This window comes from Macaca fascicularis, chromosome 3 (genome assembly GCF_037993035.2).
Source record: "Macaca fascicularis isolate 582-1 chromosome 3, T2T-MFA8v1.1".
NCBI classification, from domain to species: domain Eukaryota; kingdom Metazoa; phylum Chordata; class Mammalia; order Primates; family Cercopithecidae; genus Macaca; species Macaca fascicularis.
Window position 1 is genome coordinate 34519377 of NC_088377.1, and position 24438 is coordinate 34543814.

At 58.2% G+C, this 24438-nt stretch overlaps 2 protein-coding genes across 9 annotated transcripts in view; one reads left to right on the forward strand and one right to left on the reverse strand.

Annotated features, from left to right (window-relative positions):
* Positions 1-24438, reverse strand: part of CHLSN (cholesin) — a 125750-nt gene that overhangs the window by 63620 nt on the left and 37692 nt on the right. The window contains exon 3 of one of the 7 annotated variants that reach the window (XM_074034242.1): positions 13052-13498. The exons of the other annotated variants lie outside the window; for them this stretch is intronic. Coding sequence (XP_073890343.1) covers positions 13415-13498 — 84 coding nt within the window. The 3' untranslated portion in view covers positions 13052-13414. Of the gene's footprint in view, positions 1-13051; positions 13499-24438 lie in introns of those variants that run through there. 7 annotated transcript variants of the gene reach the window in all.
* Positions 15220-22526, forward strand: GPER1 (G protein-coupled estrogen receptor 1). Of its 2 annotated transcripts, none has more exons than XM_015447000.4 (2): positions 15220-15378; positions 19906-22526. In XM_015447000.4, the coding sequence occupies exon 2, from the start codon at positions 20225-20227 to the stop codon at positions 21350-21352; it is 1128 nt and encodes a 375-aa protein (XP_015302486.1). In that variant the 5' UTR covers positions 15220-15378; positions 19906-20224; the 3' UTR covers positions 21353-22526. The 2 variants fall into 2 exon arrangements, with proteins under 2 accessions (XP_015302486.1, XP_005549035.1); XM_005548978.5 differs by lacking the exon at positions 15220-15378 and adding an exon at positions 16237-16472.

Here is a 24438-nt window from a genome sequence, read left to right on the forward strand (position 1 = left end):
TAAAAGTCTCACTTCCACTGTTCTCCGGGTCTCTGAGTCCATTCTTCGGGTTTGGACAGGTGAGTTTGTTTCTCACATCAGCACAGGGGAGAGCCCAGTCCCCAGGTGCAGTTCCCTGCACACGCACCTGTGCACACACACGTGAACACACACATACATGCAGCACCACCAGAGCCAGCCTCACTGAACAGCCTCCAGGGTAGCAGGAGCCATGGGGCGGCCATGAGACTGGATTCCACTCGCAGAGGCCCCGTGGCCGTTCGGGGCAAAGCCACACTAACATTTCTGGTATCAAACTGAAGTCAATCTTTTAATGACCCTCCCACACATTGTTAGCAGATCAGGTGCGATGGCAAGAAAAGCAAGTGAGAAGCAGCTGTACAATAACATAGGCTTAAAAATTCTTTTTGAAAGAAACTTCAACAAACGAGGCACTGAGGAGCAGTAAAACAGGAAGCTGCTGTGGCCCCGGGCTCTGTGGCAGTAGCACTGGCAGTCACATGTGCGCGGAGAGGACCAGAGCTCCTTGGAGAAAAGCTGATGTGAGGTGGGCCTGGGCACTGGTGGGGGCAGCAGGGGGGCTCCCACTGGCCACACAATACATTAAATTAAAACCCACAAAAACTGATGAGTCCACAGCGACACCCCGAAAAGCAGGCGGGAGGGAGGAAAGGGGACAGGGAGGAGAAGTGCTGCTGTGAGTCTTCATGGAAGCTGCTGTTTCTACAGCCCCCGGGCAGGAACAGGTTCAGGAGACGCTAAAGGCACTGGGTGGGAGGGCGCCGTCCCCACAGGACACAGTGCCAGGGAAGTCCTATGATGCACACCCACCTCAGCCAAGTGACCACATTCGGTGTCACCAGCATGGGACAAGCTGGCGTGGCGTGCCTGCGGGTGACGCCACGTACAGTAGGCAGCCTTGCCCGCGTGGGACTCGCCCACCTAAGTGGAGCCAGCCTAGGACACCTTAGAAGGAGGGCTTCAGCACCCAAGACTGGACCTCCCAGGCCGCACGGCCGCGCCACAGGCTCTGCGCCTGGTCAGCACACGTGGGGAGGCTGCAGGACAGAGCCAAGCAGCTCTGGACAAGCGGCACCCAACAGTCACCCAGCCACACAGGGGAGGAGCGGGCAGGGGCCCAGCGCTCAGGACGGAAGAGCCCTGGACAAGGCATCTGGAGACACCTTAGACTCTGGCCCTAAGCAGGGATCCAAGATGGCCTTGATTCCCGGACTACACCTGGACCCTCCCTTGCGCATCGAGCGCCCCCAGCTCCCCACGATCCCGGAGCAGTAAGCATCCCGGCTGCCCACAGTCAGCACACACGGTGCCTCTGCCGCCCTTCTCTCGCCACCCCCTATCTGCAGCCCATGTGCAGAGGAGGGCACAGAAAAGGTCCAAAGCACGTATGACTTCAGCGAAGCTCATGAATGCTCTTGTACACGCGCAGCGGTTCAGACACAGGTCGGCCCCGCCAGGCCCTGCACACTCGTGGGACCACGACCACTCCTCGGATTTCCAGGGTCAAATGGGGTCCAGTCAAGGAAGGGCTGTGCGTTCTGCTTGTGCGTTTAGGCATATGATTAAACACATTTCGTAATAAGCTATGATCATCGCATCTGAGACACAGAGCTTTCCACAACAGTCTGTGGGCTGAGATTACTGCTTCCCTAAACGTCTGAGGGGTGACACCAGTGCCGCCAGCCAGGCCTGCAGCCCTCCTTGTAGAAGGGCTTTAATTATGGAGTCAATTTCTTTTCTTTTCTTTTTTTTTTTTTTGAGATGGAGTCTCACTCCATCGTCCCAGGCTGGAGTGCAGTGGTGCGATCTCGGCTCACTGCAATCTCCCTGCTTCCGGGTTCAGGTGATTCTCCTGCCTCAGCCTCCCAAGTAGCTCGGATTACAGGCGTGTGCTGCCACGCCCGGCTAATTTTTGTATTTTTAGTAGAGATGGGGTTCACCATGTTGGCCGGGCTGGTCTTGAACTCCTGGCCTCAAGTGAGCCACCGCGCCCGGCCTGGAGTCACTTTCTTTAACTGTTATGGGACTAAAGGAGTCTTCGAGTTCTTCTCGGGTCAGCATGGTAATCTGTATCTTAAAGCAACGTGCCCAGTGTTGGCATAAAGTTGTTACAATGTTCCCTTACTGTCATTCTGCTGTCTCTAGAAGGATCTGAAATGTCCCGGGCCCACCAATCAGCACCAGGTCCTGAAAACCAGGAGGGGCAGCACGAGAGGAAGGTACTCCTCTGGCCTGTTTCTCTCCCACTCTGCAGCTTTGCACAGAAAGCACCTTACACCCTCCATTGCTGTGAATTTCAAAATAAATACAATGACCAAAGGCCAGCGGAAGGGAACGGCAGAGAGCTTTCAAGCAACACTGCCCTCCCTCCTCACCGCGTTCCACTCCCCTTTCGGAGACCCGTGGCCGGCAGCTATTCCCCCACGCAGGCGGCTCCTCCAGCACCCCAGCTGAGCTCCCACCGCCCTCAGGCTCTGCTTCCCACCCCGTAATCCCGCTGGAATCCACCACGGTGGCATCGACCTGCGGCTCCTCAACATCGTAGAGCTTTCTTACTTTCTCACAACTCCTTGAGCCACTTTTTTCACTGTGGTTTCCTTTCCCGGCTGGTATTTGGTACTCATGAAAACAGAAGCTCCGTGGAGAAAGTGAAGAAAGTCCTTGAAAGTCGCCTGTTCAAGGGCGCCACTGCCGTGACAGCCCCCGACCCTGGCACCCCACTGCCGTGACCCTCGACCCTGCACCCCGCTGCCGTGACACCCTCAACCCCGCACCCCACTGCCGCGACCCTCGACCCCACACCCCGTTGCGTGACCCTCGACCCTGCACCCCACTGCAGTGACACCCCCAACCCTGCACCCCACTGCAGTGACACTCCCAACCCTGTACCCCACTGCTGTGATAGCCCCCGACCCCACACCCCACTGCCGTGACCCTCAACCCTGCACCCCGCTGCCGTGACACCCCTCGACCCCGCACCCCGCTGCCGTGACACCCCCCAACCCCGCACCCCGCTGCCGTGACACCCCCCAACCCCACACCCCACTGCAGTGACGCCCCCAACCCCGCACCCCACTGCCATGACTCTCGACTCCGCACCCCACTGCCGTGACCCTCGACCCCGCAACCCGCTGCCGTGACACCCCCCCAACCCCGCACCCCACTGCCGTGACGGCCCCCAACCCCGCACCCCACTGCCGTGACGGCCCCCAACCCCGCACCCCGCTGCCATGACCCTCGACCCCGCACCCCACTGCCGTGACCCTCGACCCCGCACCCCACTGCCGTGACACCAACCCTGCACCCCACTGCCATGACGGCCCCCAACCCCGCACCCCACTGCCGTGACACCCCCAACCCTGCACCCCACTGCTGTGACCCTCGACCCCACACCCCGCTGCAGTGACACCTCCCAACTCCGCACCCCACTGCTGTGACCCTCGACCCCGCACCCCGCTGCCATGATGCCCCCCGACCCCGCACCCTGCTGCTGTGACCCTCGACCCCACACCCCGCTGCCGTGACCCTCGACCCCGCACCCTGCTGCTGTGACCCCCGACCCCGTACCCTGCTGCTGTTACGTCCCCTGACCCTGACCCCACAGCCGTGACGCCCCCCAACCCTGCACCCTTCTCCATGTCCCACAGCACAGGACCTGGCAGCGGGTGTCTCACCACCGAGAAGCACGTTCCTCCTTCCCCTCCAGGGACCAGCCAGGCCTCTCCAACAGGTGCTTTCTAAACTGCAATCGCCTCATCTACAAAAGGACAATCACAACAATGGAACCCAGGGGACAGGGCTGCATCAACTACAACCAGGCAGCGTGGACGGCAGCACACGGCCCTCGGCAAATCAGAGGCGCTCAGTGACCACAGCCACCATGACAGTCAGCAGGGTGGGGCGGGGGGCAAGGAAGCAGCACTGGGAGACTTGGAGATACCCCAAAACTGCCTTCCTCAGAAACGCTGCTGGGCAAGAACCTGCAAATCCCCAAGGCGTCTGTGTCCAACGGCCCAGGCCCCATGCTGAGGTCGCCCAGGCGTCCAAGGCCAGGAGAGGCGCCCAAGGCCAGGAGAGGCACCGAGGAGACTAAAAAGAAACAGCACAGCAGGTGGGGAGGTGAGGCCTGTGCCTGGGATGCCATGCAGCCTGCCAAGCAGCCGCTCAAGGGACCCGCCCACGTGTCGGATGGTCAGAAACAACCATTTTAGGCCGGGCGCGGTGGCTCACGCATGTAATCCCAGCATTTAGGAAGGCCGAGGTAGGCAGATCACAAGGTAGGAGTTCAAGACCAGCCTCACCAACGTGGTGAAACCCCGTCTCTACTAAAAATACAAAAATTAGCCGGGCGTGGTGGCGGTACCCTGTAATCCCAGCTACTCGGGAGGCTGAGGCAGGAGAATTGCTTGAACTGGGGAGGCAGAGGTTGCAGTGAGATCGCACCACTGCACTCCAGCCTGGGCGACAGAGCGAGACTGTCTCAAAAAAAAAAAAAAAAAAAAAAAAGGAAAAGAAACAACCGTTTTAGGGCTCCGGAAGCTGACTGAGGCCACACAACAAATCGGGTCACATTTATTAAAAAAAACAAAAACAAAACAAAAAAAACCTCCTGATCTCAGGTAGGAACAGCAGAGTCTGAGTCACCAAAGCCAGGGGCTGCCACACTTCAGGGTGCCCCACTCCCAGCTCCAGCAGCTGAGTCCACCAAGCCAGGACAGGCCCAAGGACCAGAGGACGAGGTGATCCACAGTGGAGCTCGGGGAGACCCATTCACGCCCAGGCCTTGTCAAAAACCACGGGGGGCTAGGTGACAAGCAAATGGGGAAGGCCAACATGGCAGAGCCAGGGCTGCAAAATCGGCCGGAATAAGTGTCAGACCTGCTAGAAGGGTAAGAGGTACACGGCAGGGAGGAGCACCCCCAAGGAGGAGCAGGCCAGGGAGGAACACCACCAGGGAGGCTGCAAGGAGCACCCTTTCCTGGGCCTGCATGGTGCTCAGCAGGAGGCTGGGGAGCACCTCCCTCCCAGGCACAGGCTCTGGGGAAGAGTCCCCTGTGGCACCAGTGGCTTCCCATGGATGTGCCGTGCTGGTTTTTGGAGACTGCAGGCGAGCTGGGCACCGTGTAAAGAGGCCTGAGAGGGTTCCCCTGACACAGGCAAGCGTCATGCACAGGGCATGAGCATAGGGGAGGGATGTAAGAAAGGTCTACACTTTCAGTAACCAACAGGGCTGGCCCTGGGAAAAGCTGCAGAGGAAGGAAGCTGGCTCTGAATTAATGTCCAAGATCTTTTCCTCCACTTGGCAGGGCTCTCTCCCTTCAGGGACCGGTGGCCTCAGCCAGGACTCTTCCCAGCCCAGTGCCGCAGCCTTCTCAGCGAAGCCGGGGGAGGACAGCATGGGGACGCGCATGCCTCGCCCGGCTGGGGAGAGGACCTGCCTTCTAGCCGCACTTCCTGCACAGCCCACGCCCAACCCCCAGGGGACACTCCCGGCACAGCCTTGCAGGGTGGTCAGCGAGGGGCTGGCCCCTGCTCTGCAGCCAAGACTCAGGTTACCTGATGTCCCGTCCGGAGCTCTTGCTGTTCTGGGTACCCTGTTGTTGGGGGCAGACGGCTGAGACTCCCAGTCTGGGCCGGATGCCAACGCTGGCCCTTGGCTCAGGACTGTATGAGAGGCTCCGAGGAAGGCACTCTTGGGCTTACACAGGCCTGAGTGCTTCTCCCTGGTCTTCTTGGGGGCTTTCAGGTCCTATTTTTATTTATTTTTATTTTTTGAGATGGGGTCTCACTCTGTCACCCAGGCTGGAGTGAAGTGGTGCGATCTCGGCTCACTGCAAGTTGTGCCTCTTGGGTTCACGCCATTCTCCTGCCTCAGCCTCCCGAGTAGCTGGGACTACAGGCGCCCGCCACTACGCCCGGCTAATTTTTTTTGTATTTTTAGTAGAGACGGGGTTTCACCGTGTTAGCCAAGATGGTCTCAATCTCCTGACCTCGTGATCAGCCCACCTCGGCCTCCCACAGTGCTGGGATTACAGGCGGGAGCCACCGCACTCAGCTCTGGCAGGGCTGCTTTCTGGACGTGCAAGCCCTCAGGTGCCCCGTGCACAGGCACACACTACATTTTCCCTCTGCAGTACTAAGTTGGCTGCCTCGTACTGGGGCTAGTTTGAATTTTCCTAGATCACATGGGCAAGCCAGACGCGGCTTACCTGCAGTGAGTGTGGTGTGAGCGGCTTCAGAGGACAAAGGCCTGGGAAGGGGGCCCCATGGGACTTGGGGTTAAACCTTCCACAGCAAGCAGGGGCCCCAGCCAGGCTCTGCACAAGGCAGGCGCTGCGCTCGGGTGGGAGTCCTGCGCGATGCTCCTGCACCCCACACTCCCGTGACCACAGGCGAGGCCTAACGCCCCCCACGCCAGGTTGATCTCATCTCCTCAAATTCCCACCAAGATGCTCATGACGGGGCCCAAATGCGCTCCCGGGGGGTTGGCTAGTCTGCAAGATCACAGGCTGGCCCAGTGAAAACCTGGGCTTCGCCGCCTTACAACCATGCAGAACTCACAGCCAGGCCATGTGCCCACCTGCCCACTGGGATCCCGGGACAGTGCCTGCTCCAGACAGAGGCTGGGAGCTCTGTGAGGGGCACATGGAGTGGGGTAGGGCCTGCGGCTCAGCTGTTTGGCTCTGGCTGGCCAGGTGCCCCCTCAAGCCCCAGCTCAGCCTTCCCCCAAACACTCAGCTCCACCCCCCACCCCGGCAGGTCCGGGCTCTGTCGAGATTGCTGGTGAATGGCCGGCTGAGGAGGCGAGGAGGCCTGTGGAGAGGGAGGGCCAGGACCACAGGGACAAACGGCACGAAAGTGGCTATGGAAGGAGCAGGAAGCCAACAGCCGCAAACAAACCTCCCAAGCCACTCGAAGCTGAGACCCGCGGGCCACAGGGACAGACCTGAGGCCGGGGAGGGGCAGCCACCGACCTTCACGGCCATCCTGGGTCCCCAGGCAGGCAACGCCCAGCTGCTCATCTGCTGTCCACCTTCCTATGGGGACACCCCGAATCACATGAGAGAACTGTGACCTCAAAAGCTTATGCTGTTTTTGCACAGAAACAGTGACTTGTGAACCATCCTGGGATGGTTTGAAAAACAAGCTCAGGCCTGGAAAAGCAGTTCAGAAGCCACTCAACTGTCCACCCTGGGGAGACGGTTTCGTAAGGTACCACCACAGCCTATAACTACTTATCCATTAAAAATGATAATACAACCCAGGAAGAGGCCTGGAAAACATTCAATAAACCAGTGTGCTGAGTGAATCTGCACAACTCCCCGCCCTGCCCAGTGTAGACGTGTGACAGGAAGTGGCAGGGGCAGTGGCTCCTCTGAGGGGCTCCGTGGTGGGCAGGCCCTGGCGGGGGCTGGGAGGGCCCAGGGGCAGGGTTGACTCCTGGATGCCCTCCAGGAGGCACAGGGCCCTACAGGAGATACCAGCCCTCACCACTGGAGTCCCCGGCCTCCCAGCTCTGGGGAAGCGGCGTTGGAGAAGTGGGGTCCACGCTTTCTAGAACCTCTCTGAAGGGCTGTTTAAGCAGCAACAGCCAATGCTGCCATCAAGAACATACAATTCTCAAGGTCCTGGCTTTGGGGAGTTCCCCCAGGCCCCAAGCTTGACCTTGGCAGCCCCTCTGCGTGGCTCAGGAACGAGTCCCACAAACCCCTGGCTCTTGGCCCGAAACTGGCCACCAAAACAGACTGTGAAGGGCCGGCCCCTCCTCCTAGGGAATTCCAGGGCTCGGAAGGACCCTTCGCTTTTGCTGGGGTTAGAAGGATAGGTTCCGGCGGGAACACAAAACGGAGTGGCCACTTTGGAGGCTTCGTATAAAGCTAAATGTGCACTCACTATAAGAACCAGCAATGCCCAATCTTAGCGATCCACCCACAATAAAATCACGCTCACACGAAACCCTGTATGGGAATATTTAACGCAGCTTTTATAATAGACACAATCTGGAAGGAACTCAAACGTCGCTCCCACGGCGGCTGGACGCAGACCGCGGCACAGCCCCCCGGGCTCAGTGTCTCCCACGGGGGCCGGACGCAGACCGCGGCACAGCCCCCCGGGCTCAGTGTCTCCCAGGGCGGACGGACGCAGACCGCGGCACAGCCCCCCGGGCTCAGTGTCTCCCACGGCGGCCGGACGCAGACCGCGGCACAGCCCCCGGGGCTCAGTGGCTCCCACGGTGGCCGGAGGCAGACCGCAGCACAGCCCGCCGTGCTCAGTGGTGAGCAGCCACGGCCTCTCGGCGTGTGCGACGTGACGCACAAACTCGAGTGCAGGAGGCACAGGAACAGCCAGGCTCAGAGGCTCCACACGCACAGGTGCCACCCGCGTGAGGCCTGGGGAGTCTGATCACGGGAGCAGAGTGCAGCTGCGGCGGCCACGTTGGGTGGAGGAAGGGGCTGACCACCCAGGGACGGGCCGAGGAGTCTGGAACAGAACGGTTTGTGCGCTGCCTGCGAACACGGTGCTTTCGAGACTAGATGCCTCTGTGGTGAACGCCAAAAGGAGTATTTTACTGCACACAAATTCTTAGAAATGACCATTTGAAAAGTACAGGTTCTCGGCCAAGGCACCCAGGCTCAGATGGCGGTCACATCATTAAGCAGCTGGGTACCAGCAACATGACTTCATCCCTCTGACTCCATAACCTTGCTGCAGAGGGTCCCGGCAATTTGTATACAAAGTGCCACTCACGTGGGAAGCTCTCAGTGAGAGAGGGGGGGCTGAGAGCCGCTTGGCCTGGGCCCTGCACCTCGTCCCCCTCTGCTTGTACTGCCTTTGGGGGTAAGGTAGGGGAGAAGGTGCCAGGCCGTCAAGGCCCAGGGTGCAGGGGGCCAGGTGGGAAGAACAGGAAGGCCGGCCAAGCTGGAGCCAGCACAGCCCTGCATTTGTTACTCTGTCTCTTAGACTATGGAGCAGCAGCAGTGGAGAAGAGGGGGGCACATCCCCCACCCGGCAGCCCAGCAAGGCTGCAACCTGTGGCTCCCAAAGGGCTTGGTCCCTCCCAGCGTGCCATCATCCAGGGCCACCAGGGCCGGGGGACTATGCCAGGTAGTGCCACCGGGAGACGGGCTTGGTGCCCAGGCCGGGTAGGGGTGAGCTAGGCACATCCACCCCCGCTCCACCAGATTGCCCTCGCCAGGCCGGGACTTGAAAGGGCCTCAGAGATAACTGTGAGGACCCCTCTCTCCTAAGACCCGCAGTCAGGGGACCATGAAAGGTGGGGAAAGGGGAGCCCTTCTGGGGCCACTCAGAATTCTTCCCTTTCCTTGTAGAGCCTGGGCAGAAGAACCAGAACGAAACCTAAGTACAAACACAGTGGGCTTGAGCAGGGCTTGGCACAGCGCAGGGGCGGCGGCAAGGGGGCAGCGCAGATCGGAGACAGAAAGCCCGTGCTGGCACCCGCCATGCGGACGGGGAAGCTGAGACCCAGGGCTCAGGTCACGCTTACGTCAGTCGGTAGCCGGTACCAGGACCTTATCCCATATGCAGCAGACAGGCTGTGAAGCCAGAGTCAACCGAGGAACCTGGGAGCCCCGACCCAGACAAGATACAGCTCGGGGGAGGGTCCGGGAGGCCTCTCGAAGCCGTGGCTTCCTTCTGCCTGCGCAGGGGCCCCTCCCGTCCACGAGAAAAGCCCAGTAATAAGGAGAAAGCAGGCAGCAGCCTTCATCTGAGCTCCAGACTGCGCTCTCGGGGCCAAGCTCAGGTGTGCGCCTGTCCCCCCACCCACTGGGTGGCTGGGCCTGGCTATGACCGCATGGGAGAGCACGGCAGACCCCGCGAACGGGGACAGCACCTGACGGCAACGTCCACAAACGCTGCCCCACAGGAGCACGCACTCCTACACGAAGCGCCTGCAGCTGACAGCCGCTGGGATGGGACATCTGGACAGCCTCACATGGCTTTCAGACCTGCGGTCCATGTCGAAAAGATCTTGTTTCCAATTTGCCTTAATTAAACAAACATTCCAAACCACTTCCTCTCAGTCTGGCCATTGTTCTTCATTCCATGCCACGCGGAGTCCTGGGAACCACTCATCACCGTAGGGTGCAGGCGGACATCCCCTCGCGGCAAGGCCAGCGCGTGGCTCCGCAGTGCCCCGCGGGCTGAGAGAGGGTGGCTGGGGCCAGGTGCTTGTGAGGCACATCACAGTGGGACCCGAGGGCGCTGCGTGCAAGGGACTCTACAGCGTACTCCTCATGGGCCGTCTGGCCTGAGTTACTCAGAGCAGGGGATGCTCCATCCCAACTCAAAACCAAAATGAATGGGGTTGAACAGGAGCCATGAGGGGCGAGGACGGGCTCACAGGAGGAGGGGCCAGCATGGGCCACGCACCACACTCTCACCCAAGACCCAGAGCCAGCCAGGCAGCTGATGGGCAGAGACGCCTGCCACTTCCAGAAGAGCAGGCTTCACGGGGTGGGCATCCCAGAGCATATCACAGCCCCTGGGGTGGCCCTGGGGGGCAGGGCAGGTGCTGCATGATCCTGGTCCTGTGTCCAGCTCCTGCCACTGCCCCATCCTGTAACCATCTGGACACAGAGAACGGGCAACGTTCCATGTTCACACCAAGGGGAAGATCCAGCACCCGCAGAAAACTAAGGAAGCACGGGGGAGTGTGGTGCTACTGAAGAGAGGATGCGTCATTTGCATTTATCCAAAGAAAGGGTTCATGAGGTCCTGCGTTCAAACAGATAAAATCAGACTGGGGTGGGGTGGGAGGAGCCTCCCCGAGGCTCCTTGAGGAACTGCCTGGCAGTGACCGAGGTGGGGCTGGGACAAGGCCCTGGTGCTGGCCTCTCCTGGAACATTCCGCCACGTGCTCCTGGGGGCAGAGGGTCCCCGCAGGCCGAGCTCGGCCAGCGCCACCCTGCCCACTCTTCTGTGAGCTGCCCTTGGCGCGACGCTCCCGGAGAACCCAAGGACACATCCAGAATGTTCCCCGCAACCACTGAGGAGGCTCTGCTGGGAGAACTGCAAAACCACCACCATCTTGTGGGCCAGCAGCCGCACGCACCTTCCGTGCTGGAGCCACGCCAAGCGGCTGACGGGCGGGATGGTCTCTAAGCACAGTGAATTCCATCTTGTGAGGGAAAGTGACAGAAGACGAGAGTGGGCTGGGCGCAGTGGTTCACGCCTGGAATCCCAGCACTTTGGGAGGCTGAGGGGGGCAGATCACGAGGTCAGGAGATCGAAACCATCCTAGCTAACACGGTGAAACCCCATCTCTAATAAAAAAATACAAAAAATTAGCCAGGTGTGGTGGCAGGCACCTGTAGTCCCAGCTACTTGGGAAGCTGTGGCAGGAGAATGGCGTGAATCCAGGAGGCAGAGCTTACAGTGAGTGGAGATCGTGTCACTGCACTCCAGCCTGGGTGACAGAGTGAGAATCCATCTCAAAAAAAAAAAAAAAGATGAGCGTGTGGAGGCTGGCACTGCCCAGGACGCAGCTGCAGACGACGGGAGCACCTGCCCTTCCATGCTCAGCATGCTGTGGTCAGCACACACCTGCCCTAACTGGGCCCTCCCGCTGCGGACACCAAGCAGGGACAGGACGGCGGCACCGACGTGCTCACGTCCACCAGCGCCAGGCGACACAGCAGAAAACCAGGATGCCCTGCCCCTCACCGCACTGTTTCCGGGCTTGGCAGGCACACACCCTGAATGAAAGACTCCGACCTGGCATGCAGCCATGGCCTGCGTGCTTCTGAAGGAACAAGAGAGACGAAGTCACCATGGGCTGCACCACGTCCTGACAGCAGCTAACCTCCCCAGGCCGGAATGGAACAGATGGAAGATATGGCAGGTCTGTCTGAGGGGAGGTCACAGGATGTCCCGAAGGTCAGGATATGGCACAGAACGCAGAGTTCCAACCCCACCTGCCACCGGAGCGGGGAGACCCGTGTACACCACACACAGCCTCCCTGGGACCTGGGCTCTTTCTATAAAGGGGCTGCTGGTGTGTGTCCACTTAATGCTCCAGGCCTGTGAGGATCAGATGCCCAAGGGTGCTCCTGCATGTCCTGCGGAGGCAGGGGAAGCGATGCCCTCCTGAGGGCGTGGGAAGGGGCTCTTGGCCTCCCCTGACTCTGGATCATCGGAGAATGTATCCGCCTGGCATGTGAGACATGGCGTACTTCTCTGAACCTCAGGCTGTCTTCCAGCCTGTATTAGCTCTAAAATTCCTTCCACACACACCTTGATGTCTCCCCTGTAAGGTGGATACGGCGTGTGATACTGTGAGCACCTCCAACCGACTGCTCCCTCCCTTGTGCCTATGGGGGAGAAGCGAATGAGCCAGGACTGGGCTCATCTCCGGCAGTGCCGCCCCACCCTTGCCCCCGGTGGACCGCTCCCCTTGAAAAGGAGCAGCAGTGAGAAGGGAAGCCTCACTCCGCCCAGCAGAGACAAGGGGTGTGTGGTATCTCATAGAACCGTTAGACCCATGCACCACCATTGCACAGATGGGCGCTGAGGCTCAGGAAGGTTACAGATGTTGCCCGGTATCACACAGCCATTGCATGTGGGGTGAGGAAGCGGAACACGGGCTGGAGCTGGCAACGCTGAAGACCAGGGTTGTTTGGACGGCAACATGCAACTCCCTGAGTGCTCTGCTCCTGCAGAGTCAGGGGGACCCGTGCTGCTGCCTACCATGGAGGGCACAGGAGAGGACTGGGGATGGGACAAGGAGCAGGAAGGGGTCGCTCAGTCAGTCAGCGCTGGCAGAGTGAGGGGTGCCGGGAAGGCACCGCAGGCCCTGCGTCTGGAGCCTCTCAGCACAAGGACTGGGCTTTGTACGCGAGGACTGAAGGCTGAAAGGCGAGGGCCAAGGTTTCCCACATGGGCATTCGCTCAGGAGGGCTCCTGAAGCCGGAGATGCACTGCCTTACTTTGTGTGTGTTTTTCTCTATGCATTTTCCAATATTTGGCTGTGTGCGCGTTTAACTCAATAAGCAATGATCAGATGAAATTCCCCTTGAAATTCTTGCCTTTTATTCTATCCTGGGGATGAACAGGAAAATATGTTCACTTCTTAAAAACTCATAACGACACAAAATTCAACAAGGAAATCAGTGCCTGACAAGATTACTATTGCCCCAGGATGCCTCTGGTGTATGGGCCGAGACCACGTGCTCAGAGTCAGCCGGCCATTCCCAGATCTGCTCCTGGCTGGCTGTGAGGCCGAGGTGACACTACCTCCCTGCAGTCAGTTTCTGCATCCATGAGACACGGAGAAGTGCCTCACAGGCTCTGAAGGAGGGTGACCTGAGATCAAGCATGCAGAGCACCAGGCACAGCACCCAGCACCCAGGATGCAAGCGTTCAATGTCACATTCTACACTGTGGGAAGCTGAGGCGGGAGGATCACTTGAGCCCAGGAGTTCAAGACCAGCCTTGGCAATACAGTGAGACCTTCTCTCTACAAAAAAAAAAAAAAAAAAAAAAAATTAGCAGCTCACATCTGTAGTCCCAGCCTCTCAGGGGCCGAGGTGGGAGGATGGCTTGAGCCTGGGAGGTGGGAGGCTGCAGTGAGCTGAGATCAGGCCACTGCATGCTGGCCTGGGCAACAGAGCAAAACCCTGTCTCAAAAAAAAAAAAAAAAAAACAGATTTAAAAATTGGTGAAAGGTCTTTACACCTTACAAACAGTCCACGAGATTCCTCCCATCCCGTCACCCATGCAAGTATTAAGTAGGTCTTGGGGACTGAAGTTCCTGCAGCTGGGCCCTGTCCCTCACACCCGCAGTTGTGCGGTAGCTGACAAGTTACTCACCCACCCAGTGCTTACAGGAGAAGGCTGGGTTCCGAGACCCAGAGCCCCGATCCGGCTAATTCTATGTTGCAAGCAGGAAATCTAGGTGTATCAGCCACTCACCCGTCCAGGGCAGGCTCCCTACCCAGGGCACGTGAGTGGAGAGCTTGGGAGCTGAGCTCTTCCTCAGCTGCTGGGACAGGCAGAGAGACCAGAAGCCATGGGTTTGCACTAGCAGGGCATAGCTATTTTTAAGTGACATGTCTCGGCTATTTCAAGGTTTGGATTTTTATTTTATTTATTTTTTTCTGTACTTTCTCATGACTCACATCTTTTAAAATGGTGTCTCAGGCATTTTTAATGCTGAAATCATCTCAACTTCACAACTGATCAAAAAAAATGTCTAAGAGCAAATCAGCTCTTTATCATTCAAATATAAAAAGGTACATATTAGAGTTGTCAACTTTCTACTGCTGGAAGAAAACCCCACGTTAGTATTTTTCCATTAGAAATTTAACACAGCATTCTGTTTAGAAAATGTGTGTGTGTGTTTTCTAAAATACACATCTGTAAGATTTTAAATTGCTATTGCACAGATGCCTTGAGGCGCCTCTGCAACAGGCTCCTAACAAAACACCACCAAGCAGCTGACTCCCTGGCAGGCCCCAAGGGGCCGAGTGCACCTGGAGGCCCAGCACCCCACTCCTGCACCTGCACCAGCTCTCCTGCGGGGGAGCAGGCCCCGAGGGGCCGAGCGCACCTGGAGGCCCAGCACCCCACTCCTGCACCTGCTCCAGCTCTCCTGCGGGGAAACAGGCCCCGAGGGGCGGAGCGCACCTGGAGGCCCAGCACCCCACTCCTGTACCTGCTCCAGCTCTCCTGCGGGGAGGCAGGCCCCGAGGGGCCGAGCGCACCTGGAGGCCCCGCACCCCACTCCTGTACCTGCTCCAGCTCTCCTGCGGGGCAGCAGGCCCTGAGGGGCCGAGCGCACCTGGAGGCCCAGCACCCCACTCCTCTGCCTGCACCAGCTCTCCCGGCGGGGGTGGGGGTGGGGGTCCCACGCAGGCCTCTGAACCGCGCCTCAGGCTGCAGCAGCCGCATTACTCATACTCAGCGGACAAAGGATCCAATCTCACCGCTTGGAAACTAATATTACAGAGGGAAAACGACACCCAGAAGTAGGAGTGAGATTCGCTGAAGTTCCGTTCGGAGAAAGACTCACCCCTCAGCCTGGACAGCTGGGGCTGGCAGTGCCTGAGGACCCCCTCAGCCTGGGCAGCCCATGCCGGGGTTGGGGAGCCTGGCTCTGCTCTCGCTCTGCTCTCGCGGGGCAGCCCAGGGTTCCCAAAGCGGCGGCTGAAATTCGAATGGCCAGCAGGTGGCGCACTCGGAGGCGGCCGCCCCTCACGAGGCGGTTCGGAGGCCCCCGGAGTCCGCGGAGGGAGGTTTATTCTCCGCCCGCATGAGGCCGTGGAGGCTGTGAAATCCGCAACCACGGGCAACGGAGGCGGCCTGCTGGGCAAGAGGCCACCAACACCTGGCCCGCAGGTAAGTTCCGACGCCTCTGCAGCGAGCGCGGGAGGCGGGACCTGAGGCGCCGCCAACACTCAGAGAAAACTACGGGCTGAGGGTCCCTCATCTGAACGCTTGGGACCAGAGGAGTTCGGAGTTCAGATTTCTGCAGATTTTGGAATACCTGCAGCTACAGAATGAGAAAGCTAAATACAAAATTCATTTGTGTTTCATACACACCTTACACACACTGCCTGAAAGTAACTTTATACAACACTTTTAATAATTTCATGTATAAAACAAACTTTGAACTGTGCCTGGGACTGCAGCCCGCCACACGAGGTCAGGTGTGGAATTTTCCACTTGAGTCGCGACGCTCCAACAGTGTTGGACTGTGGGGCACTCTGGACTTCAGATTTCCAGATGCTCAACCAGTACTCAGATTCCTAAGTTACTTGTCAGAAATGCCTGCTATTTCTTGGGATTACATTTCTCTCTGCAAATGTCTGTGAAATTCCTAAGTTAAATTCTTTATGTATCATGCACATGCTACTAAGTCAATTACGAAATTTAGTGTTTAACGCAGGTCAGCTGCAAAAACAAGAATATTGCTTGCTTCAACCCAGGATGACAGATTATTACCTAAAAGATACACAATAGCTAGAATGACGCCTTCAAACTTAAAGAAAGGTTTGTATCTGTGGGTGAAGAAAAGCAGTTAAACTTCCATAAAAATAAGTCTAGTGGAACTGAGCTGATTGCCAAAGTGTGGGAGAAAAAAGGCCAGCAAAAAAATGGTTAACGCTAGCTTTCGGAGGAGGCCGCCCAGAGCCCAGTCAGAGAGGAGCAGGCGGAGGGGGCCTATAAAGCCCTGTGCCAAGGGGCAGACTCACTGGCTCAGACGGAGGACACACCCGCCGGCAGGCTCAGATGGAGGACGCACCCGCGGGCCAGCCGGGAACCTTCCCTCGCAGGCTCCCAGGGCGGGTCTCTTCCTCTCTCCAGCCCTGCTCAGGCATTCGGCAGGTCCAGCAGAGGTACACCTCCTGCAGCTGGGTTCCAAGTGCACCTCCAGCCTGATGGGCCTGACCAGGGAGGCTTCCAGGACCACAGAAGGGGCTGCAACCCAGGTAGGACTCAGCCTCGGCCTGGCGGTGCCATACCACTCACTAGGGGCGCGTGGGGGTGGTGCCACCCAGGCTGCTGTCCTGTTATGGGAACAGCTGGACGCAGACATGCAGACACCTCACCCCCTGGTGAGAGCAGCACCCAGCTTCCCAAACTCAAGGCACAGACCCCTCTCCCACGGAGCTCCGGTGGTCTCAGCGTGACCACAACAGCAGGGGGCTTTACAGACCCCTCTCCCACGGAGCTCCGGTGGTCTCAGCGTGACCACAACAGCAGGGGGCTTTACAGACCCCTCTCCCACGGAGCTCTGGTGGTCTCAGCGTGACCACAACAGCAGGGGGCTTTACAGACCCTTCTCCCACGGAGCTCCGGTGGTCTCAGCATGACCGCAGCAGGGGCTTTGCCTGGATGGCCTTTCTAACACATGCTGAAAGTAGGACCCAGTATTCCGTCATGTTCTGTCCCAGCAAGAACGTGTCTCACTTCAAGAAAATGAGGGTGGCCGGGCGCGGTGGCTCACGCCTGTAATCCCAGCACTTTGGGAGGCCGAGACGGGTGGATCACGAGGTCAGGAGATCGAGACCATCCTGGCTAACACGGTGAAACCCCGTCTCTAATAAAAAATACAAAAAAAAAACTAGCCGGGCGAGGTGGCGGGTGCCTGTAGTCCCAGCTACTCGGGAGGCTGAGGCAGGAGAATGGCGTGAACCCGGGAGGCGGAGCTTGCAGTGAGCCAAGATCTGGCCATTGCACTCCAGCCTGGGTGACACAGCAAGACTCCGTCTCAAAAAAAAAAAAAAAAAAAGAAAGAAAATGAGGGTGCCCGCTCTGCCCTGCCCTGCGGCGCCCCGGTCACTCTCACCAACCCTGAAGTCCTGGGAGGGCCACACGCCTTTTGACAGATGCAGACTTAACAGCTGACTAAAGTGTGGCTTTATTTCTCTATGACAAGCAGAGGAAATCTGAAATGAGGTATCACGCTGTTTATAACTCCACGGACACCTCCAGGGAGGACACGGGGCCAGTGGTGAACGGCACACTCGGTTCCTCTCGCCCAGGACCACATCGACACTAGGACACATCAGACACCAGGTCCCGTATCTTCTTGGTGTCTGCCAAGGATTAAACGACTCGATTTACGTGGGAAAGAAATGAATGACTTGGTTTTAAACTATTTTTCCCTCGGAGTTCATTTAACAAAATAAGTAAAGAAAACAAACATAAGTTAAGGGTTCTGTCCACCTTTAAGCTTCCTGCCACGCTGCAGTCTAATACCTTCCAGAATTTCTACATTTAAAGAGCAAAAGAAGTCCTCTGTGCCGTTTTAAAGAAATTAAATATAGAGGCTGAATGCGAAGTCTTTCAACTTTCCCTAGAGAGCCTGAGAGCAGAGGCGTTTACGCTGCTCGATGGTATTATCTGCTAAAGAGGAATCAAGAGTGCAAAATACTAAAATCAAATTCATCAGCCCCAGCTAAGTGAAGGTGATTGAGTACTTTTAGAATAAGTGACACTGAGGCAGTGATTCATCTTGTCTTCCCCTACCCGCCTTTTTTTGAGATGGGGTCTCACTCCAGTTGCTCAGGCTAGAGTGCAGTGGTGTGATCTCGGCTCACTGCAGCCTCTACCTGCCGGGCTCAGGCGATCCTCCCACCTCAGCCTCCCGAGTAGCTGGGACTACAGGCGCACACCACTATGCCCAGCTACTTTTTTTGTACTTTTTTAGTAGAGACAGGGTTTCGCCAAGTTGCCCAGGCTGGTCTCGAACTCCTGGACTTGAGCAATCCTCCCACCTCATCTTCCCAAAGTGCGGGGATTACAGGCCAGCCTTTTTTTTTTTTTTTTTTTAAAAAGAAGTATTTTCAAGCGATAGGTCAATAAATCACTAGTCTGGTTTTGTAGCACTTCAAAACAACAAGCCCCGGCCGGGCACGGTGGCTCACACCTGTAATCTCAGTACCATAGGAGGCCAAGGTGGGCGGATCACTAAAGGTCAGAAGTTTGAGACAGGCCTGGCCAACATGGTGAAACCCCATCTCTAGTAAAAATATAAAACATTAGCCAGGTGTGGTGGTGCACACCTGTAATCCCAGATACTCGGGAGGCTGAGGAAGGAGAATCACTCTAACCCCGGAGGCAACGGTTGCAGTGAGCTGAGATTGTGCCACTGCACTCCAGCCTGGGTGACAAAAAAAAAAAACACAACACATTCAAAACAATAACTCCTAATGATTTCAAAGGGTGAAATGAAGACTCCCAAAGGAAAAACAACTCAAACCCATTCTGAAGTGTTAGTTTACTCCAGGGCACCAGCGCCATCTGGGCTGGGTAATTCTCTGCTGGGCTTGGGCACCTGTCCTAGGCACTGTAGGGAGCTGGGCGGCAGCCCTGGCCCCACCAGCACCCCCCTAGCTGTGACAGCCCCCAGGTCCCCAGAGACCGCCAGTGTCTGCAGGCTAAGACCGTGGCCTGCTGCAGAGAGAACTTTCGGGAGCACAGTGACACGGGGCAGGTGACGGGACCCTCCCCACTGGCAGCAGGGCCAGAGTGACACGGGGCAGGTGACAGGACCCTCCCCACTCACGGCAGGGCCAGGGTGACACGGGGTGGGTTACGGGACCCTCCCCACTGGTGACAGGGCCGGGGTGACACGGGGCGGGTGACAGGACCCTCCCCACTCGCAGCAGGGCGAAAGCACCGCCATGGACAGACGGCCCACTCCTCCCTCCCTGCAGAAGCCAAGCTCAGGAGGGACTCTCTCCTTAGTTTCTTCCTAGGTTATAAACAGCATTGCAAACATATATTAGGTTTTACAATAATTTACTAAAACATGGAATAAAAACTTAAAATATTATTTCCCAAAACAATGACCTCTTTCACTCTATATTACAAAAATAAGTTTCATTTTTGGTACCTAAACATAGAACTAGCATGAGGAAACCCCTGAACGTCTGTGATCTATTTTATTGTAAGAGATGATTCTGCTCCAATGTCCAGTTCTCCGGACCCCCTGTCTTTCAGAGACACTGGGCTCTCCCTTCCTGTTTTACTTCTCCATCAGCGGCTGAAATGCATTTTCCCGTCTCCTCACAAACGCCATTTTCTGGGGTGGCCAAGCCCACACCCCTGCTGCTTCCTAGGCCTGCTCTGTGGCTATAAAGGGAGAGAACACCCTGCCTGTGGGGGTTCTCCACGTCCAACCTCCAGCTGCAGCCGAGTGGCCGTGGGGCCTGCAGGAAAGAAGGCCGTGTACTCCCCACAGGTGACTCTTCCACCTCAGCTCAACCACAGCTACCTCCTGAGCCCATAAAGCTGAGGTTCTGGCCTCCCCAGTGACACACCCAGACTCTACAGACACCCAGTCAGGGGCGGCGGGCCTTATCCCAAAGCTGGGGCCACTTGATGAAGCTTCATCCTGTCCTGTTGCTTCTCCAGGTACCCAGAGAGTGAGCGTCTCCACGCAGGACAGTGCACGGCAGCTGACACCTGCAGGGACGCCCGCCGGACGAGCAAGCGGAGGACCCTGGCCTCCACAGACGTGCCATGCCAGCGTGCGGAGCATCTGTTCCTCCCACTCTCTGCAGTTCACAAACCCAACCCAAACCACCACAGGTGCTCCTCGGGAGTTTCCTGTCTAACAAATGCTGGGCTCACTTCAGGGAGAATCACGCTTCTTTCTAAAGATGGATTCGCTGTTTAAAACAGAGCTCTGGGAGCCTTTTGGCAAATCTTGAAAGCTGCACGGTGCAGAGACATGGAAGTGACTTCCCAAGCCCGGGGCATGGGCCTGGAGATGTACCCGGGCACCATGCAGCCTGCAGCCCCCAACACCACCTCCCCCGAGCTCAACCTGTCCCACCCGCTCCTGGGCGCTTCCCTGGCAAACGGGACGGGCGAGCTCTCAGAGCACCAGCAGTACGTGATCGGCCTGTTCCTCTCGTGCCTCTACACCATCTTCCTCTTCCCCATCGGCTTTGTGGGCAACATCCTGATCCTGGTGGTGAACATCAGCTTCCGGGAGAAGATGACCATCCCCGACCTGTACTTCATCAACCTGGCGGTGGCGGACCTCATCCTGGTGGCCGACTCCCTCATTGAGGTGTTCAACCTGCATGAGCAGTACTACGACATCGCCGTGCTGTGCACCTTCATGTCGCTGTTCCTGCAGGTCAACATGTATAGCAGTGTCTTCTTCCTCACCTGGATGAGCTTCGACCGCTACATCGCCCTGGCCAGGGCCATGCGCTGCAGCCTGTTCCGCACCAAGCACCACGCCCGGCTGAGCTGCGGCCTCATCTGGATGGCATCTGTGTCTGCCACGCTGGTGCCCTTCACCGCCGTGCACCTGCAGCACACCGACGAGGCCTGCTTCTGCTTCGCAGACGTCCGGGAGGTGCAGTGGCTGGAGGTCACGCTGGGCTTCATTGTGCCCTTCGCCATCATCGGCCTGTGCTACTCCCTCATTGTCCGGGTGCTGGTCAGGGCACACCGGCACCGCGGTCTGCGGCCCCGGCGGCAGAAGGCACTCCGCATGATCCTCGCGGTGGTGCTGGTCTTCTTCGTCTGCTGGCTGCCGGAGAACGTCTTCATCAGCGTGCACCTCCTGCAGCGGACACAGCCCGGGGCTGCTCCCTGCAAGCAGTCTTTCCGCCACGCCCACCCGCTCACCGGCCACATTGTCAACCTCGCGGCCTTCTCCAACAGCTGCCTCAACCCCCTCATCTACAGCTTTCTCGGGGAGACCTTCAGGGAAAAGCTGAGGCTGTACATTGAGCAGAAAACAAACCTGCCGGCCCTGAACCGCTTCTGCCACGCCGCCCTGAAGGCTGTCATTCCAGACAGCACCGAGCAGTCGGACGTGAGGTTCAGCAGTGCCGTGTAGACGGCCTCGGCCGCACAGGCCCCGCTGGCGTGTGACTCGGGAGCTGCACGCACCTGGGTGGACACAAGGCACGGCCATGTCATGTCTCTAGACCGCTGTCAGACGTGGCTCCGGCTCCTCGGGGCCTCGCGAGAGTCACACTTGCCTGGTCACCCTGGGGCTGCTAAGGAAACCTCACGACTGGTCCTCCTTGACCCTGCACTCCTCACTCCATACACAGAATTGCTACAATCCCAAAACACTCGCCCCGCAGGGTCCAAAGGTCAGCTCTGACCAGCCTGTCGCTGTGGTCCTCCCCATACACCCTGCCTGGCGCCATGGGAAACGCTTCCGACACCCGCGACCACGAACGTCACACGGAGAGGCCACTGCGGTGACGCAACTCAGTTACACATACCCTAAAGCAAGTCTGCCACTGTGGGGGAACTAATGCTGGAGACCCAAGACGCTAGTGGGTCTCAGCTGGATGCTGCGGTGTGTCCTCTGCACCCATGGTCTGGAACGCACGAGGTGTGAGCTAGCTGGCGCACTGCCGAGTTAAAGAGGAAAAGGAAAACACACGCTCTGGTGCATGCCTGAGCACCCTCCATCTTCCAGGACGGCAGCAATGGCGCTGTGCAGCCTCGCCAGGCCTGCGAGGTCCTCGGCCCAGAGCAGCAGGAAGGGCCCTCCGCGGAGCGCCCGGCCGGGGCAGCAGGAAGGGCCCTCCGCGGAACGCCCGGCCGGGGCAGCAGGAAGGGCCCTCCGCGGAACGCCCGGCCGGGGCAGCAGGAAGGGCCCTCCGCGGAACGCCCGGCCGGGGCAGCAGGAAGGGCCCTCCGCGGAACGCCCGGCCGGGGCAGCAGGAAGGGCCCTCCGCGGAGCGCCCGGCCTGTGGCAGCGGGAAGGGCCCTCTGCCGTGCGTCTGCCGCCTGCTCTGAGGCGGTTCAGTCACTGCTTGTTGACATCGTCATGGCAATTGCACTCGTGGACTGGGACTGTGCGAGCTGCCATGTGGGCTAGTTGGGTGCCAGGACAATGAAATACTCCAGCACGTGTGGCTGACGAATTTGCTTCTACAGAAATAACAGCTGGGGACAACTGCGGTGATGATATAAAAACCTTCCCATAAAATGTAAGAAAAGCTGACGAGGCTGGCGATGTTCAGCCTTTGTCAATAAAACAGTCATGTGCAGATCCTTCCAGAGGCTCTGTCTTGGGGGTCTACCAAGTGGGGTGAGATGTGGGGTGGGCATGAGGCTCTCAGGAGAATCCCTCCCCGCTCACAGAAAACACAGCCCTCCCCTGCCACCCCGAAAAGTCTCACAGGGCCAGCCTCTGAGTCCGGCCAGCCGGACCTACCCTGGCATTTCCAGGCTGTCCAAAATGCTGTGGGGGTACTTCCGTGTCATGCTTGGGCGCCATGACGAGCTTCCCGTGAATGTAAGAGGCAGGGCTCAGCCTTGTCCAGTAGCCTGTGCAACCTACTAAGCTGCCTTTCTAGCAGGCTCTTGGCCACGTGCGAGGCCCAAGCACTCTGCAGCACCCAGGCGGGAAGGTTCCTGCTCCTTCCACCGCCGGGGCCGGATGCTGGCGTTGCTCCCCTCCTTCCCACCTCGCCCACCTGGCAGGAGCTGTCCCTGATGTTACCAAGGTGCACCTGCACCAGTGCCTGCGGCCCTCTCTTCACAGAAACCCATGCAGGGAGCCGGGATGCATGGGCGAAGGGAACGAGCTGCCTGCACTACCCCTTCACTTTTCTTGTGTTTGCGATTCTGTTCTGTTTAAAGCTGTGATACTGTTTTTTATTTGTGGTAACATAAAGTTTGATTTGCAAACATATGAAAGGAAAAGGCCAATTAAAGAAAACATCTGCAAAAGAGCAGGTGGTAAACGGATGTGGCACAACAAAGACTGAACGCAGCCACAGTGAACCCAGGAAACTCCCTCCCCTCCCGTCTGTGGGACACGAGGCTGTGTCGGTGGCTGTGCGCAGCCTGGGTCTCTCAGGTAGGTGGGGCCTGTATTCTCCATAACCCCAGCACCATGGTGCCGGGCTCCTCAGGAGAACAGTGCTTGGCCCAGACCGTGGCCTATAGGAGCAGCCTCTGTGCCCACTTCCATTAGGGTTGCTTTCCCCATAAATGCCCCGCCGGGAAGCCTGGGAACAAGGCAGCTCCCACGCACCAGCAGGTCTCATGGAAGTGGAGATTGCTGTGGGGTGGCCAACCCAGAAGCCAGGCTCACACGTGGCACAGTCCTACAGAACACTGTGCGTGGCTTCGGCCACGACTCAGGCCTGGCGCACCCCCCCCCGCCCCTCCAGAGCCTGCAAGTCACCCCAGCTAAAAGGACACAGCCATCACACTGACAGCCGTGCTCAGGAGCGCCTACAGCCGTCACACTGACAGCCGTGCTCGGGAGCTCCTTCCAGGCCCCAGGGACGGGGCTTGCCCTCCTCCCCAGGGATGCCCCCACTCAATGCTCAGGACAGCCAGGCAGCAGCCCCCAAAACCCCCCCACACCCGGGCGCTGTCTTTACAAGACGCATGCTTCAACAAAGCCCCTTTTGACTTCAGTGTTGCTGATGGGGAAAAACCATCCAAGTCCCAGAAAGCAGGTGGGGTGGACTCCCCATATCAGGCATTCCCCACACAAAACAGTCCTGTTCACACAGCTTCAACAGGGCCAAGGGCAGACGCTTTAAAATACGCACACTAGAGACCCGGCATTTCTGACCTCCAGCTCTGACGAGCTGATGTGGGGAGATCCACACGGAACGTGCTCTGGTCCCTGCCCCTCACAGCAGCCCCGCAGGATGGGCACTGTCCCTGCCACGCCAAGGAGGCGCTAGAAGGGTCAGTCACTGCTCAAAGCCTTAAATGGTGGGTGACACAGCCGGGAATTCAGCCACGCTCCCCTGGCTCGAAGCCCACGGTCCTGCCCCCTCTGTAGCACTCGGCAACCCCTGGCGTCTAACTGGCAAAACCATGCCATGAAGAAATCATACAGAGCTGGGGGCCATGGGCATTGAGGGGTCACCCAAGGTCACCAGACCATCCTCCTCTAAAGCCCGCTGTGCAGGAAGTGCAGGGATGGCAGCTGGG